Source organism: Sander lucioperca, chromosome 9 (assembly GCF_008315115.2).
Source record: "Sander lucioperca isolate FBNREF2018 chromosome 9, SLUC_FBN_1.2, whole genome shotgun sequence".
NCBI lineage: Eukaryota > Metazoa > Chordata > Actinopteri > Perciformes > Percidae > Sander > Sander lucioperca.
The window spans coordinates 19,620,437-19,638,568 of record NC_050181.1 but is presented as its reverse complement, the minus strand read 5'-3'; the positions used below and the strand labels follow the sequence as shown (position 1 = coordinate 19,638,568).

General features: G+C 41.4%; 1 protein-coding gene across 2 annotated transcripts in view; it reads right to left on the bottom strand.

The window, feature by feature from the left end:
- Window positions 1-18,132, bottom strand: part of LOC116055596 (receptor-type tyrosine-protein phosphatase N2-like) — a 310,864-nt gene that overhangs the window by 54,304 nt on the left and 238,428 nt on the right. For both annotated transcript variants that reach the window (XM_031307625.2, XM_031307623.2), the window contains 2 exons: window positions 12,248-12,460; window positions 612-809 (listed from right to left, as the gene is read on the bottom strand). In XM_031307625.2, the coding sequence (XP_031163485.1) occupies window positions 612-809; window positions 12,248-12,460 (411 nt within the window). The remainder of the gene's footprint in view (window positions 1-611; window positions 810-12,247; window positions 12,461-18,132) is intronic.

Sequence of the window (18,132 nt, the reverse complement as noted above, 5' to 3'; positions counted from 1 at the left end):
CTTTTTCAGGCATGTCGTATTGTTTCTGCCTCTAGCACACAACAAATGCAGCCCCATTCTTAATCCCGCCTACACAGCTCTCTGATTAGCACGGTATGTTTTCCAACAGGAGAAATGAGCGTCAATGAGCTCATCATAAGACAAATTTGAATAGTTAAAAAACGAGTTTGTTCTCTGAAGCATTCGCCAATGAAATCCTTCCTTCAACATGTACTGATTCTCTAGTATTCCATAAAGTCAGGGTCAGAATTCTAGTCAGTCCTTTTCAACAACTCTGGATGTGCAAAATGGGAAGTGGGTGGATCAGATTTACACATTAATGTTAGTCACACCGATTCAGTCAGGACATAAAATACATTTGAAACCATTAGTCATCCTGGGAATTCGTGCAAAATTGAAAGACAGCCCTCAATCCTCCCCCAAGTCTTTGGATGTATCCTTGAAATGTATCAGTTACAAGTTTTCTAATGCCAGCAACACAAAATCATGCACATTTAAATGAATGTTCTTCCTTTTCATTTACTATTAGAATGATTGTGCACAGAAGTAACACTCTCACTATCACCGTTTGGTGTGATAATTACATCAAAGTGACTGAACAGGAAACTCACCAGTATCATGTGACCGGTAGAGATGTCCATGTTGGAGTGGGCGGGCTCTTCGCTCCAGGAGGAGATGCTGCTCCGCGCCGAGGGGCTGACGGCTTGACCGCCATCGCTGAACTGAGACGACACGCTGTTGATCCTGGAGGAGATGGGCTCCGGACGCTCTGCCGGAGGTTTGACCGCCATGCGCTGCCGACAGAGCTCCTAGAGAAAGGAAAGGAGGGAACAGATGACTCATGATATGCAGTTGGGAACTTGTAGAGTTGTAACATGGCATCACTCAAGACATCTGGTAAGTAACTTCCTTGACATAACCAGGAATCATCCCAGTAGACAGCATTGCCTCGCTCTACGCTGCAACCTTCAAAGAGAATGAAATACTTATACTGGGTAGCATGGGTGCAAGAAAACAATACACATACTGCAAGAAAATAATTATTTCCACAGTGAATGTCAGGCTCAGATGTGTTGTGACTGCCTCCAGTGGCCTGCTTCACTTTGATGAAAACTGCTTTTATGTGGAGAATTATGTGTTGTATGCTTTACTCTGTATGTTGCTATGCTGCAAATCCCACCATTATGTGTTCACCTTCACTTTCTGACAGCATCACTATTTGTCTATAACCAAAAAATATTTCCTTTTGCAATTAAAAAAAAAAAAACTCAAAAGGGTGAATTTTGAGAGACATCGCAATTCTTAAAACACACTGCAATAAATGACAAGCTTTGCAAATAAAACTTAATTTTAGTGATATTATTTCTGCAACTTTGACTCAAAACTATATCATTTTGGGTGTCCTGACCATCTTGGTAAAAATGTTCTGTTAAGACTTGTAACTTTGTTGTGCTTCTGTCTGTAAATCACAAAATATTAAACCACAACAAAGCCACAAGATTAAGAGTAAAGGAGAAGCAAAGGAGAGCATGCATGCTCAGCAAGCCTTGAGAAAAGTCATGTCAGTCAGCGTATCAGCAGCCAACACAATGTCTTCATTTAGACGCCTGAGTAACTGTCATTTTCTGTCTGCTGGTTACATGACCACAATAAATTGTTGACACCATGGAGACATTTTCCTCCACACCTTCTCGACACAACTCCCAGCAGTGATGGACTGTACCACTTCATACAGGAGGCAAGACACTTACAAGGACAATGTTCTTTGGAGAACTACAATTTTCTCATTCTACATGTTAGAGATGACTGCAAAGCCCAACGAGACTGGTAGAACTTATCCACAAAGTGATTACAATTCATCCTGAAAGGGGAATGAACATGTATTAAATTTCATGGCAATCCATCCAATAGTTGTAGAGACTGACCGACACTACCATCCCATCTAAAAATCTTAAAATTGTGCAAAGGTACAGTAAAGGAAAATGGATGTATTAGTCACAGGAATGCAGCAATACAAATAGTGTTTGCCTGGGGAAGGACATGGCATGACAACGTAAAAGTGACATTAAAAGAACACAGCGATAAATGTCATCTGTCACATTGTCTACAGGTGAAACCATACATCAGCCTACAGCACTGAGTGCATCAGGAGAGCTGGGCTCAATCTCTGTGGGGATCTGTGTTTCTTAATGAGAGAGATGCTGATGATTAACTAACGGCCTGTTTGATTGACGGGGGAGGTAATGTGAGCAGGCCTTCATTAGTCTGTATCTGATCTGACTGATATTCTCGTAGGTCAGCGCTCTGACACTGATCTATGAGCTCGGACACAGACTCATATTAAAAATGATTAAAGTGCTTCAGTACCTGGCCCGTGGATAGTGACAGCACTGCTGCTGGGAGGCAAACACAAACACAAAGAGAGTGCAGACAGCTACTATAGCAAGCACTGAACCACAGCTAAATCTATTCTGCACACCTAGTTCTTATAGATGTTTTAGTCCTTGTATTTCCAAAATGTCCATGTTTTGGTCAGCTTACAACAATTAATGAATGAACAGAAAATTATTTAACAACAATTCTGATACTACTACTACTACTACTACTACTACTACTACTACTACTACTAATACTAATACTAATAATAATAATAATTAAAGCTGCAAGCAGCGATGGACGGGCCCTCGCTCCTCTACGCGCGTTGGGGTTACCGGCGGTTGCTGCTCCTTGCGACCGTCATTTGCGCGGTACTCAGACACCGCAAATCGTCACCAATGAAAAGGGAACTCCATGCTGAGTTCAATGATACCTCACACAAGACTCTACCTTAGATGGGTCAGCATTTATGAAAGGGGGCGTGGCTTAAACATAGGGGGCGGGCAAAACCATCACCAATGAAGAACGAACTCTCTGCTGAGTTCATTGATACATCACACAATGGTCAACATTAAATCGTTCAAATGTTATGAAAGGGGGCGTGGCTTAAGCATAGGGGGCGGGCCTAATCATCACTAATGAAGAAGGAACTCTCTGCTGAGTTCAATGACACCTCACACAAGACTCTACCTTAGATGGATCAGCATTCATGAAAGGGGGTGTGGCTTAAACATAGGGGGTGGGCAAAACCATCACCAATGAAGAACGAACTCTCTGCTGAGTTCATTGATACATCACACAATGGTCAACATTAAATCGTTCAAATGTTATGAAAGGGGGCGTGGCTTAAGGATAGGGGGGGGGCCTAATCATCACTAATGAAGAAAGAACTCTCTGCTGAGTTCAATGACACCTCACACAAGACTCTACCTTAGATGGATCAGCATTCATGAAAGGGGACGTGGCTTAAGCATAGGGGGCGGGCCACCATCACCAATGAAGAAGCAACTCTCTGCTGAGTTCAATGACACCTCACACAAGACCCTACCTTAAACGGTACAAATGTTATGAAAGGGGGCGTGGCTTAAGCATAGGGGGCGGGCCAAACCATCACCAATCGAAAACAAACTCTCTGCTGAGTTCAATGACACCTCACACAAGACTCTACCTTAAATGGTACAAATGTTATGAAAGGGGGCGTGGCCTGAGTAAGTGGGCGTGGTTATATCATAGGGGCTGGCTCATTATCACATGTAGACCACACATTCTAAGTTTCATGTAAATCGGATGATGTTTGTCATATAAGACGCATTTCCTGTTGCCAGCGGGGGGCACTATGACCAAAAGTCAAATATGGCCTGTAGGTGTCCTCAGGCCTGGACCCTTGTCAATCTTGAGAATTTTCGGGGAGATACGACAACGTACACTCAAGTTACAACAATTTATTTGTTCATCGCTCAACACTCAAAATGGCCGCCACGCCACGCCCACACCGTCAGACGAAAAGTTTTTCTTTTAATAACTTTTCATCTTTAAGGTGTTGGGATGGTACAGACCAAGTTTGAAGTCCATCGGATGAAATCTCTAGGAGGAGTTCGTTAAAGTATAGCACCTTGACTTTTAGGCCTACTTCCTGTTGCCACTAGGGGGCGCTATGACTTTAAGTAAATATCGGCCTTTATTTGTCCTCAGGGTTGGACTCTTATGAATCCTGAAAAGTTTCGAGCCAATCGGACAATGTACACTCGAGTTACACCCACTTCCTGTTTCGGCGGCGAAACGCACAAAATGGCCGCCCCGCCACGGCCACGCCCAATGACGAAAAGTTTTTCTTTTAACAACTTTTCATCTTTAATGTCTTAAGATGGCACAGACCAAATTTGAAGTTGATCGGATGAAATCTCTAGGAGGAGTTCGTTAAAGTACGACATGTGGAAATGGCCAAAATCACACTAATTTCGAACTTTGAAATCAAAATGGCGGACTTCCTGTTGGGTTTAGGGTATGGCTTCAATGACGTTTTTTGTACATCTTGACATGATACATATGTGTACCAAGTTTCGTGAGTCTACGTTAAACGCACTGCAGGGGCTTTTTTCTTTAACTTTGTAGGGGGCGCTAGCGAGCCATTTTTGCGCGCCTATTCCCGAAACCCTTAAAATACGTAAATTTTCACCAGACTTGATGCGACCGCGAAATTTGGTGAGTTTTTGAATATGTTAAGCCCCTCAAAAAGCCAATTCATTTGCCGGGAAAAAGAATAATAATAATTCCTTCAGTTTCAATAGGGCCTTCGCCGCTTTCGGCGCTCGGGCCCTAATAATAATAATAATAATAATAATAATAATAATTATCATATATTATATATATATATATATATCATTGAACATAACATTCACTGGTTCCAGCTTCAACGTTTGGGGTTTTGGACTGCGAGTGGGACAGAAGAAGCAATCTGAGGGTATCACCCTCTGAGTAAAGCATGATGGTCATTTATTATCTGGCATTTAATAAACTAAATTATGCACAATTAATCACTGAAATCATCAACGTATGAATGAAAACAATAAATAGGTGCAGTGCTATAGCTAAAGTCATTAAAATAAACCTGCATGACCTAAAAGACTTTAGGTATTTTGTCAACTTATACATTTGAAATCAAGTTATACAATTGTTTAACATTTTAATCAATATTCTGTATCAAATGATTAATTTCTTTAATAGTTACATGCTTAATAACTGTATAAATGTATAATGAGGCTTCCCATTAGGACTTGAATTAACCCTGTTCATCTGTTCAATATTTATCATCCCTTACTTCAAATATGTTGAGTGGTACATACTGTATGTACAATACAATGTACTGACCACAGTGTGAGCTGCAATTTACATTTACACTTTATGTGTGCTCCTGTTTTTAGCATATATGTCTAATAAAAAAACATTTTGGGTTAAAGCTGCAAATATGTGATATTTTGTCCCATTGTTCACCTTTGTATTTGATATTTCCATGCCAAAGCTTTCAAGGATTTTACTTTACTTTGACTTTGACGTACTTTAGCATCTGGAGCTCTCCCTTTAGCCTATTTATGGCAAAAAAAAGATTAAATGTCACTGCATGTTTCTCCTATGACTGTGAATCACACTAACTAGTCAATTGCAGATGTTTAATAAAATAACATAATACATTATTACATGTCATTTAGCTGACGCTTTTATCCAAAGCGACTTAAAATTGCTATATATGTCAGAGGTCACACGCCTCTGGAGCAACTAGGGGTTAAGTGCCTTGCTCAGGGGCACATTGGTTGATGTATTACAGTGGGAATCGAACTCGGGTCTCCCACACCAAAGGCATGTGTCATATCCACTGCGCCATCACCACCCATAATAATACATATTATTATTATAGCTCTAACACTTCTGGCTGCTTTTCTGTCTGTGTGTCAGTGTTACATCCTCAGCAACATGGAGCCCAATCAGCACAACACACTGCATTGTGGGTGTTTTGTCTAGGAGGGAAACACATGATCAATAGCATTCATATTTCATCGAGCCCACACAGTGAACTTTGCTGCCACAGCAAATTCTTTTATGATGTAATTAAAACTGATTCAAAATGACTTCCCCCCGAGAGCCAATTAGAGGACAAAAAGGCAACAATTTGAAGGAATAATATAACCCAGGACAGGTTTTGAGTCTAAACAGCAGACATTTACAGGACCTGTGAAGTCCCCTCCCTGAGCTGCTTCCATACAAAGTATCTTTATTTACAGTGTTTTGATCATACTTCATCAGGTGGCGAGACGCGTCACGTTAATCACGTTGTCTTATGACCTGGATGAGAGTGTGCTGTGCATTTTCCAGCTTTGTGTCAATGTTGCCTTTAATTTGTATATTTATGCTGTTAATGGCAGAGTAGTCCCAAAGCCTTTCAACAAACACACTCTGGTCTCTACTTGGTGTGGCAGCAGGGTAGTTTAACAGATAACTGTTAAGTAAAACATCACTAAGTCAGGATGCTGAAGCCTATGCACTCACTCATTTTAGTATATCATGCCATTGTTTTTTATAAATTGCCTACACGTTATATTAATATCTATGTAAATTAATTTCATCAAACATTATTGTTGCAGGAGATGCAGTAGTGTGCATGGCCGATTTTGAAAACTCCTAATCTTTGGTGTGTTCAAAGACATCCAATAGTTCAGTCTCCTGCCAAACAGCAGACATTTGAATGCAACCAATGAAAAATGATCCTTTCCAGGAAATCCATCTTAGCTTATTATTTTATCTTCTGGATTCATTTTTCTGACAGCTCATGAATGAAATGCATTTTCTTTCCTAAGACGGTGGTGGATCCATTTGCGCAACTGCATTAACTTTGACAATAAATAAAGGCGGATAAATGTTCACCATGATGGATTACCAATCTCTAGAAAGCTTTAGGTCATTTCAAATTGATTAATTTTTTTTTATTGAAATTAATGAAAACAAATATCTGCCTGGAAGGTAGACAATCAATCTTAAAATGTATAGCAGCATTTAAAAACGATTGGCATAAATGACGTGATTTCTTTGAAACAATTGTTAGCAAGTGAACCATCGCTATGCTACAGACAGCATGTCTCTAAATAACTTCAATGTAAAACCACATTAAGCTCTTGTATGAGGCCATGTCACTGCTACATGATAAGACTGATTGTCATCGATGTACAGAAAGTCTAAATGCTATTTATACTATAGTTATGTGAAATATTTCTCTTGTGGAAAATCTGCCAATATGATTTTTCTTCATGTCTTTTTTTTTGTTTGGTGGCTTGAAACAAAACAAAAGCTTTGACACATCGATTTGTCTTTTAGGTCACCGCAAAAGAAAGTAAGAAATCAATGAACCCCACCAAGGTACGAGAAAAAGGAATGCTCACCTTGAAAGCAACACAAAAACATGAACAGTTGCTGCTGTGACGTTAGAGACATTTGGAAATGAGTTTGTGTGATCAGTGTCAGTGATTTCACAGTGCACGTGTGCCTCATCAACCCTCCCTGCATGAACAAAGGTTAAAAGAAAAAACCCAACAACCCCCTCTCATGGGCGTCATGCCAGGGAATCCACTTGGCGCCACATGACCATCTCGAATCATGCATCACCCCGGGGTGAAGGCGGGCGTGTCAGTAACGGGAGGCGTGTGCCACCCACACCCTTTATAAAAGCCTGCTAATAGGGAGGAAGACTGGGTTTGGGGGTTGGGGTGTGTCAGAAGAGCCCGTCGGGCCCACAGGGGCGCCTCTGTTTACATGCCCCTCTGACCAAAACAAATGTAGGGCCCTTCATCCGAGTGCCTCTGTGCTTGAACAAACAAACAAATTAAAGGGGGAACATAATACAATATGTTGGAGTGGAGGGAGGGCCGAGGACAGGGGACTGAAGGATTGAAGAAAAGATCCAATACTGAGACAAATATGTCTGGACTGCAGCTACTGAAAGAATTACACTGAGTTATAAAATCCACTACAAATATCAGAGTTCTGCTTCATCAAAATGTATTGTCACCAACAAACAGTAAGTAGCAGGTTAGTTTCCTTCATCTCTGTATTTCTATATAAATCAATTCAATTCAGTTCAATTTTATTGTCATTGACACGATGTGCAGGCACATATGTAACGAAATGTAGGCAAAGTTTTGATAGTAGATTTGAAAACTCAACTAATTTCTACCAGAAGCCTTGCTAAAAGCAAATGTTGAATTAGGCTTAGCATGGACTCCAATTGCCAGACTAATGATTACTACTAAGTTTGTTTTGTGCCAGTGTAGGTGAAAAGTCCACCAGAACCTATTCTCCTATTCTGCTAGGAACCAGAAACGCAAGTTGTCAAAGCTAAAGCCAATTAAGTCCTGCATCAAATATCAAATCCTCCTTCTCACCTACAAAACCCTCCATGTCCCTGGCTCCACAGTACCTCTCCGACCTCCTCCATCCATACACCCCACCCTGAAACCTGCGGTCCTCAGACGCTGGCCTGCTCTCCATTCCCCACACCAGACTCTGTACCTTCGGAGACAGAGCCTTTAGTGTTGCAGCCCCATCCCTCTGGAACCCCCTCCCTGCAGATATCTGAAATGCTACATCCCTGGACATGTTTAAAAAAACTCCTCAAACACCACCTGTTCACCACAGCCTACAACTTCGCTTAGTATAGCCACAGTCATTCTGTAAAGTGTCCTTGGGTTTCATGAAAGGCGCTATATAAATAAAAGTTATTATTATTATTATGGGAGCGAGCGCTTTAAGTTATGATTGGGGTCTAAAACGACTTGGTTAGAGACAGAGAAATATAACTATCATTATTAAAAATGACAGCAGACATAAATTGTTGGTTGGAGAGGGGGCACACCCCCCTAATCTCAGTTGGACTCTTTACCTACATACCCTTACTTTTCACCACATTACATTAACATTACACTACTTCCTGCAGTGGCACTGGGCATTCAGTTCTGCAGAATCATCCAACATGTACGTAGGTAACTCCTAGAGAGACATGGATAGGGCATGGCGCATTCAACTGCCTTATGGGCTATCTAAGTATTTATAAATTGTCCAGCATAGTTTGTTCACTCAAGCACTTGTTGTTGCATCATCTAGACAAGGACTGACAATGGGTTTAAAAAAAAAAAGTAGACTGATTGACCTTTGCGTCTATGTTACATGGAAGCCTCTTTGATAAATCACTGGCTGCACAGGACAGCACAACCCTAACAAATCCTATTGTTACTGCCACTAATCCTGGTACTAAATAATATGTTTTTAATACTTGGTATCAAATCAAAATGTTCCACTAAAATCAGTTCAGGAGAAGGACTTCCTAAGGACAAGCAGTACAATATTGATTAACTGTATGATATGTAATCAATCAAATAACTATATCCATCATATCAGTGGCAGACCACACTGACTGGACACCGTCTGATTTTTAATAAAAGGTTGTTATCAGAAAACTGTATTTGATCAGGAGAGAGGAAGACAGGAAATAAAAAACTGAATTGACACAGAGAGAAATAGTGTGGTAGGGCAGTCGGTTTGCTTGTTTAATCAAAACTGAGATGTACTGGAATGTGTTTTGCACGTATTCTTTGACAGTGTAAAGATGATGTTATCGTGTCTGTGAAGGTCCTTGAACTTAAATTGAGACAGAGAGAGAAAACAGACGGTGTTTATGAGTAAAAAATGACTAAAAAAGATCTTAGCAAGTCATTTAATCTGGTCTTGTGTGTTAGAATTTGTGAGAAAATAGGCAAATATGTTGAGATATCTCCACTAGTTTCTAAAGCATTTCTCATGTTTAAAGAAATGGCATGGTGCGGGTGATGATATCTTTAAATAGGATAATATTGCTAGCAGATAATATCTCTTGATTTTTGCAAAATGCAAAAAGTTGAGTTCTGCTGCAATCAAGTGCAATGATCTCGCCCTGCTGGCGGATAGTTTCTTCTACTTCGAGGAAAAAAGAAAGATTTTTAGGAGCAGATAAAAGTTTGAATCAGATATAAAAAATAAACTGAAGGCGACGTTGTTGACTCCCATGTCGAAGGCAGAGTAATCCAGGGACTAACTAACTGACTGACTGACGAGCATCATGCACCATCTCCCCGCCCAGCGCTCAGACACGGTGCACACACTCCTCTGTCGACGCCTGTCAATCAATGTCTCCTTTGTCAGTGTCGGCCAATCCCATGTTGCAGTTTCACAGGAACCGTTTGATTGACAAGCCGGGGAGCAGAGTGCTGACGGTGGAGAGGATTCAGAGGGAGCTAGTGGCACGGTGACGGGAACGGAAGACAGTGTGTCTGTGTGTGTGTGTCCGTGCGTTTGTGTGTGTGTGTGTGTGTGTGTGTGTGTGTGTGTGTGTGTGTGTGTGAGGGCGTGAGTGCATGTGTGTGAGTGTGAAGAAAGTGTGTGAAGTGAGGCCTCAAACAAACATGCCAAGGGCAAGAATCATTAACATGCAGTAGCTGGTGAGTGTGTGCATGCACATGTGTGTGTCTGTGCATGTTTGTGTGTGTATGCCCGTGTGAGCATGTGTGTTTGACAGCCAGTATGAAGGAGCTGCAGTAGTAAGGCCGTCAGGCAGCCTGCCGCTTCCTGTCTGCTTTAATTGCATGTAGCCCTAGAGACTGCACACACACACACACACACACACACACACACACACACACACACACACACACACACACACACACACTGAATCCAGCCCAGGGAACTCCTCTACACAGCAGCGCTGACAAAGACACGAGGCTTACACGGCTAAGATGGGAGCTGAACACTGAGGTCTTTCACTGAGGATGACAACGGCTCGCTGTCGAGACTCGATAAAGACGACACAGGAAAGAGAATCAACTGGAAGAGCTTTGGGAGTCTGAGCAAAGCCAGGCTGAGTAAACCTCCCAAGAATGAGCAACATGAATGTTTTTGTTAGCTATTAATCAGATGAATAATGCGTAAACACAGTCTTACGTGTGAATTTTAATTAGCATTTTCCTATTAGAGGCTTAAAGCAAATCACGGAGGCAAGCAACCATGAAGATAAGTTCCTCACACAGAGGAAGAGAAAAAATATATCATGTAGACAGAGGAAGGTGGATAGCTGAAATGTAAGCATATCATTGGATATGAATGTCAGACTTTCAGAAACAGACTCTTCTTTTACTTGGTAGTTAAATCTAATTAAGTAAGTCATTTGAAATATACATATGTTATGTTTCCATCTTCTTCCTCATTGGTAAACAATAGATCACCACAAAAATTACGAAACATTATGAATCTTTACAAGTGTTAAGGTAAACCTCCTTTGCAGCGGCACAGTCTATTTCAGGAGTTAAAAATCCTCGGAGGAGAGCATAAAATGTAAGCACTTAGGGGATGGGCTGGTCTCATTATAAAAATCAATGCTCACAGAACCACTCTCATTTAAAAACATGGTGGGAAAAGGTCAAGGAGAGAGATAGAAAAATCTCAATCTAATTCTTTCCTCAAAAAGCCACTTAATATTAGATTCTGTAAATTAAATTTCACACGCGGCTATTCCGGCCAAAGGATAATTAGAGCAGGCAGGGGTGGGAATGAAAATGACTTGAGATGGAAAACCTGTTGGATTGAAGTGATATCACTTCATGTGTCAAACAACACATTATAGCAGGGGTCTGAGTACAGTAATCAATCACCACGCAGCATCAATCAAGTTATAACATGACAATGTCAAATAAAAACAGAATGATGAGGGCGTCACTGCCACTCCCACAGTAACCCTACCACCAGTCCCAAAGTCAAAGCTTTTAGCCACCAACACTAGAAATGCTACACTTGAGGTCAAATAAGGCACTTTATCTAAAAGTATTAATTGAAAGGGGCTCTGGAAAAAAAACTGGGAATTTATGTAGAATATAAATCAGATAAATTAAACACATTTCGTTGGCATAGTTCTACTTGATTTGTATCATTCATATTTCTATAGCAGTGGTCTGAGGAGTTACTAAATGCTTAACTGGATTGACTAGCAGAAAAATATATTTCTGCTATACTAAATTACAGTATGTTTACTTTTTCATACTTTCCTCCTATCTTAGCTTATTCCCCAGTGGATTACTTGATACTTTTATCATAACAAAATATTCGAATAAATCAAGGAAAAAAAATCACACTTTGGTTGAACTTGTCACAACCAGTAAACAAATGCAATCTGATGGCAAAACATACATTACTTCATTTTAAGGGAACTGTTCTACACCATCCCAATCCTGCATCTTTTATTACAGTTATAAAACACATCATCTCTTCTATTCAAATTCACAAATAGTGCAGTAGCACCTCCTACCTGATAGGTGGCGGTAGCATCGCTGCCAGTATCTGTTCCCAGATTGGTGAGCTTCTGTTTCAGCTTGTGGTGGGAGCGGTGGCGGAGGCAGTAGACCACGGTGGAGGCCAGCAGCACGCCGACGATGCACAGAATAGACACCACTGTGAGGACCAGGAACTTGGTGGACTCCGCCTGGCTGAACTTTGTGGGGATCTGGTTGATCTGGCTTCCCTGTGGCACACAGAAGAACAGATGAAAAGAGTTAGGTACATGTTTCTATTATTATTTGTATCTGAGGTGAGTGGTTCCCTGTGCAGCTCAACGGGTGGAGTGTGGTACTCTCACAGGCAAGATAAGAGTTTTGATTCATCCACCATGCTAGAAATGTCTGTGCTTGTGATGTATAAACTGCAGGGGTTTAGAACTACGTACCTAAAAGTATGCACACTTTCATTCCAGCCAAAAACTACAAAAGGTGATTTTATTGATCAATCAGACAAGAGGAACTAATCAGCAAAGTCATCTGGTGGAGTGTTTGATTGGAACAACCCTGCAGACGCTCAGTGCTTCATGGCATTTGGTTTGATGCGTCTGAATTAAAGCATCCACCACAACAGTCCAAAAAACAAGTCACTGAAATCCTTGATTTGACAGTAATCTATCTGAATCACCTTAAAAGTGGTAATTGTTTTTGCTTCCAATGCCCCCACCCCCCAAAAAAAGGTTTGATCATCAGTAGATGAAAGTAGTTATTTTCTTTTTTGCAAAGACATAAATATGCATATCACTGTGCTCGATGAAAAGTATAATCACAAGCGTTTGTTCCACCATCTGCGCACAGGAGTGCATAGAATGCATAAACTATTAGGCAAAAAACCTGTTAAGCAAAGCATTCTGAGTGTGCCTTGACAGCTCAACACACCGTTTGCTGTATTGGAGGAATTTTCTACCATTGTGAACGGAGGAAACAGACATGCTGGCTTGAGCGAGTACCTTGCCAATTTCGATCTCGGCGGCACTTTAATCCAACGCGTGAGAACCAGATCCTTCGGCAAACAACTGGAGATGAAAGATTTCTTTTCACAGGGTCTGCTGCTTAAGATAACACAATGGACACAAACCGTATGGTGAAAGTCTCTTGAGTGTGTAAAAACCACCACGGCAATAATTTGAGTGAGGGGAAGTAATTCTTATTGAAGTGCAGCTACCAACTGCTGCTTGCTTTTCGTTGTCAGACACCAGCGAGCTCAAGATATTGGGCCGGTTACATTTTACCTGACTACTAAGAGTTAACAATAGCCAACATAATTCAACCTTTATTACTCACTGCATGATGATCTTGACAACAAAGAGCAATGCAAAAACCAAAAGAGAAGAACTACAAATTGCACTGCCAATGACGAGGCCGGCAATTTCTCCTGACACAGAATTATCAAAAGAAATCAATATAAAAAAAGCTTCTTTTTTTTTAAACTAATTTCTGCTTGGGAACAAGTGTTTTTTTCACATCGTTGCAGCACAGTAAAATGGTACCGTAAATCCCCCACCCGCTTTTCACTGGTACAAAAATGTAAGCACTCCCTATAGCTCATTATTAGCTTGCCCTGATAGTAATTTTATGCTGCATATTAAGCTTGTATGGTATTATTTTTGTGCTAGAGAAATGTGTTCTGAGGTCCTCTCAACCTCAGAGAAAGGCAGCAGGCTCTTGTGTCGGTAAAAAAAAAGGATGGGGGGGGTTAAAAAAGAAATCCCTGTCCCTCGGTGGTAGAGGTCACAGAGATTAGGCGAGGTGCGGCGTGGTGAGTTAATGGAAAGGAGGCTTTGAAAGCGGTAGGGAGAAAGGGGGCAGCCTCCTGCCTGCCTGTCAACACAGAGAGACCCTAAAACCCTGGGAGGCGGGAAAACCCTACACACGGATTGTTCTGGAATTCTTGTGAGGTTTCAGGGAGTGACCCCCCCCCTACCAACACCACTCGATGATGCACCCCCTTTTGTCACCCCACCCCCTATGATTTCATTCATTGCTGCCTCGGCATTCAGCACCTGATAAAGAGTGCCTGCAGAAAGACCCACAATGGGGGACAACAGTTGTCCGATGCTTTGTGGGGTGTCCAATTTGCTTGGGGAGCTCTAAGCCTTACTGTAAAAGCTGGTTGCATAGTAATGTGGTGGCCTTGAAAGGAAACAGTGGGCGTCTCTGACTGAGGCTAAAGACCATTCTGTCAGTGCTCGGGAAAAATATAATAATAAAGCAGAACAAAAAATGTGAGAAATCCAGCTCTGGAGTACAGTACATATAAAAGATTTATCTGCTAGTAACTGCAAGTTACTACTGAGGCTGTTCATAAATCAGTAATAATGCAGGGATTCTGTTTATGTTAGATGTGTATGGCTGCAGTTATTAATATTGCATTAGACATTCGTAAAAGCTGATGCAATTACTCATAGTTTGTATTTTTAATGTTTCTTTCCATTAATGCGATCTTAATGTAAAAGATGGCAGCAGAAATATCAGCTGTTAAAGAAGCATCATGAACAAAAGGAGCCTGTACGTGTTGTTGGCTTGGCAAGGCCATCAATAATGCATTACTGCTGATTCCACATGCTTCCACTGCAATCATCTTTTTTTTTTTTTACCACGGATCAAATAACTTCATTTGTCATTTTACTCCCCGAGTCATCTTTGTTTTGTCAAATTAAGTTTCATGAAGAGGGATTGCATCTTGCTCTGCTAGTAATGGCCCATAATTCAAGGCTCTAACTGTAACAGCTCATCACGTCATCTTTCACGGGACAGATGCCGGCGTTTCCAATGCACTCCCCCCTACTAACACACTGATTCCATCTCCCCCCCGGTCTCTTTATCATGGCTGCCCAGCATGTCTGTCTATTGATTCAAACAAATGTAGCCTGACCCCACCTGCTTAATCAAGTTTGGTTGCAGTTGTTAGTAACAGTAGGGTAAGGGGTGAAAGAGTGTGTGTGTCGTTGAGTGAGAGAGAGAGAGAGAGAGAGAGAGAGAGAGAGAGAGAGAGACACTTGGGGGTGTATGACTTGTTAGATCGCAGCTATGAAAAATGAGAAGCCATTTTGCTCGCGCTGCAGAGGCAGATAGCAGAAATCTTGCAATGATTGAAAATCTAATGTTTGCTCAGGATGGGAAGCGGAACATTCACACATGAGCCAATGCTTGCAGTCATTACTGTGCAGAGGACAGTTGGAAACACTGAGCAAAGTGTTCAACACCTATGTCTGCATAACGATTCCTAGTGTCACCTACACCTACACCCTGTTTCCGATAACAGGAGGTTATCTGCACAGCTCTGCAGCTATGAGGCCTTTCCTGACTCTCCCTCCTGTGGCTTCACACTTTTAATGAAATTACATGCTTGATGCAGAGAGCTGCAAACACTATGGAGAACTGCATCCCAGCGGAGAAAAATTAAAGGAAATGTAACATTTGTGTTTTTTGGTATGATTAAAGGAAAAAAGGAATAATCTAGGATTATAATCAGAATGTTGTTTCTGTTGATTTTGTAGCTAAAACGAACACAGCCATAATTAAATAGCACTCCAGACATCAATCTGGATCAATCCTGACTTAGATGTCAATTTTCTTTAATCATATGATGCAGGAAAAACCTGTTTGTTTCTGGAGGAAAATCAGACGTTTCGATTAAATCTATTCTTGGAAGGGGCATAGGGGAGAAGGGTGTTCCTTTTATGCCTCCACCTCTATTGTCCATCTGCCCCAGCAAAAGCGATTGTACTTGCAAATTTTTCATTTCGCATAGGCAAACGTGATTTGACATACAGTGTGCAGCTCCTCCTGACTTATTTCTGAAAAGCATTAACATAGCCCGTCAAGGATGCTGGCTGGCTGGCTGGCTGTACACTCTGCTAGGTTCAGCCCTTTTCAGCATATCAGACACACTCTCTACAGAGAGACGGGCATCTTTGAACAGGAGGGAAATACAAGAGAAACCCTCAAAAAGAGAGGGAAGAGAAGTGTATCATTACAAATTGTTTTGGGATATTTAATTCCTCCTCTGGTGGTTTTTTGATTCAATTTCTGGCTCCCCTTTGACCAGCTATATCCACTCTTATTAATGTGTAGGTAGCATTCTAATTCATCTATTTACATTAATTGCTTTGCAGCTCTTACTTCTGAAGAATATGTCTCTAAAATCATTAAAGACGTTTTAAAAAATAAATGTGGGTGTAGTTTCTTGGTATGTGGATTTGAGATGGAGGTTTGACGGTGGAGGGGTTAGGTCTTCTGGTTGGTGTGTGTGTGTGTGTGTGTGTGTGTGTGTGTGTGTGTGTGTGTGTGTGTGTGTGTGTGTGTGTGTGTGTGTGTGTGTGTGTGTGTGTGTGTGTGTGTGTGTGTGTGTGTGTGAAGGGGGCTGTGGATTAGCCAGGCTCACATAAACAAAAGGCAGATGGATTTGCACAGCTCTGGCTTATTCAGAATGGGTGAAAAAAGGTCAGAGGGAGAGCGGCGACCGGCTATTGTTTTCCTCCATGACGACTGCTGCTGCAGGAAACAAAGATCTGTCCCTCACCTCTGATTCATCCCGGGGCTTTGAAAAAGTTCAGCCAGGGTTTTAACAAAACCTTTCAGCAAACAAGCACACAGAAAGCACACACACAGCTGCACATGTAATTAAGTAGATGTGTCTGTGTGTAAAATGCACACAGGTACACGCATTCTGATATGCAAATTGTTTTTTTCAACTGATACACTTACATGATACACTTGTACACATTTGCATTTGATTTAACAGACACCCACACATACTCAAACACAGTACGCCCTTGCACTTGTGTGCACACTGCACACACACAAATACACATAAGCGAAAGTCCTCACACCTATTTATAAAACCAAAATCGCAAAACATGCTACAAAATACCAACATTTATTTCACCGCTATGGACTTTCATTTACAAATTTAACAGAAGGACTATTAATTTCACTTTTTTATGTTTTTCATTCCCCTCATTTCTTTGTCTGTGATATCACACATTGCATACAAATTAGGATAAAATTTACTCTCCAGCAGTGCGAAGCCGCAGCAGGAGAAAATGAAAACAGTGGTGAATCCCATTAAAGTGAATGTTATGACAATGTTAGGGTGAGATGCAGCTGCATGAAGCCCGTGGAGCAGGGCGCGCCGTCAATCAGTGTTTGAACTCCACGGATACTCCCATCGCCCGCTCACCTCAAACATTTTACTTTTGCCTGGGACTACTCAATTTCTAAAATATATTGAAGCATTTTGACACAAAATAGGCTGAATGAATATGGCTGTAACAAATTATAATATGCAATATTTAAAATAAAAATCTAATAAAAGGGACTGTGCGCAAAGTGTGTAGAACGCACTCCTCAATCCAATAGAGGAATGAAGGAAGAGAAAAGCGACAGCAGGAAAGACTCATCTTCTTTGGCATTTTTATAAAGATTTTGGGATAAATGGCAGCAGGGAAAGTCAGCAGCAGAAGGTTAAAAGGAAAACTAGAGCACATTAGCATGCAGAACAACAATTAAATCCTACCAAAAATCCATGGTGAGGTAATGCAACGGACACCTCCTCCTGCGTCTATTTCCCATTCCAGGTCGGCTGCTCCGACACCACCGACTCAAGACAGCAGCACACCGGCGGCAGAGGAGGAGGAGGAGAGAGGGAGTGGGAGAGAGAGGGAGTTTCATCACCTCCCATCCTCTGCTTTCTCTCCTTTGAAAAAAAAAAAAAAGTTTCCCAGCTTCCTCTGCACCTCCTCCTTCTTTTTTTCTGCCATTCACATCTCATCCGTTGCAAAAAGAGAACATGCACCAACAGATTTCTCTACAGTCTTTTCCTTGACGCTCAGAGAGGAGCGCGGTAAGAGGAGCA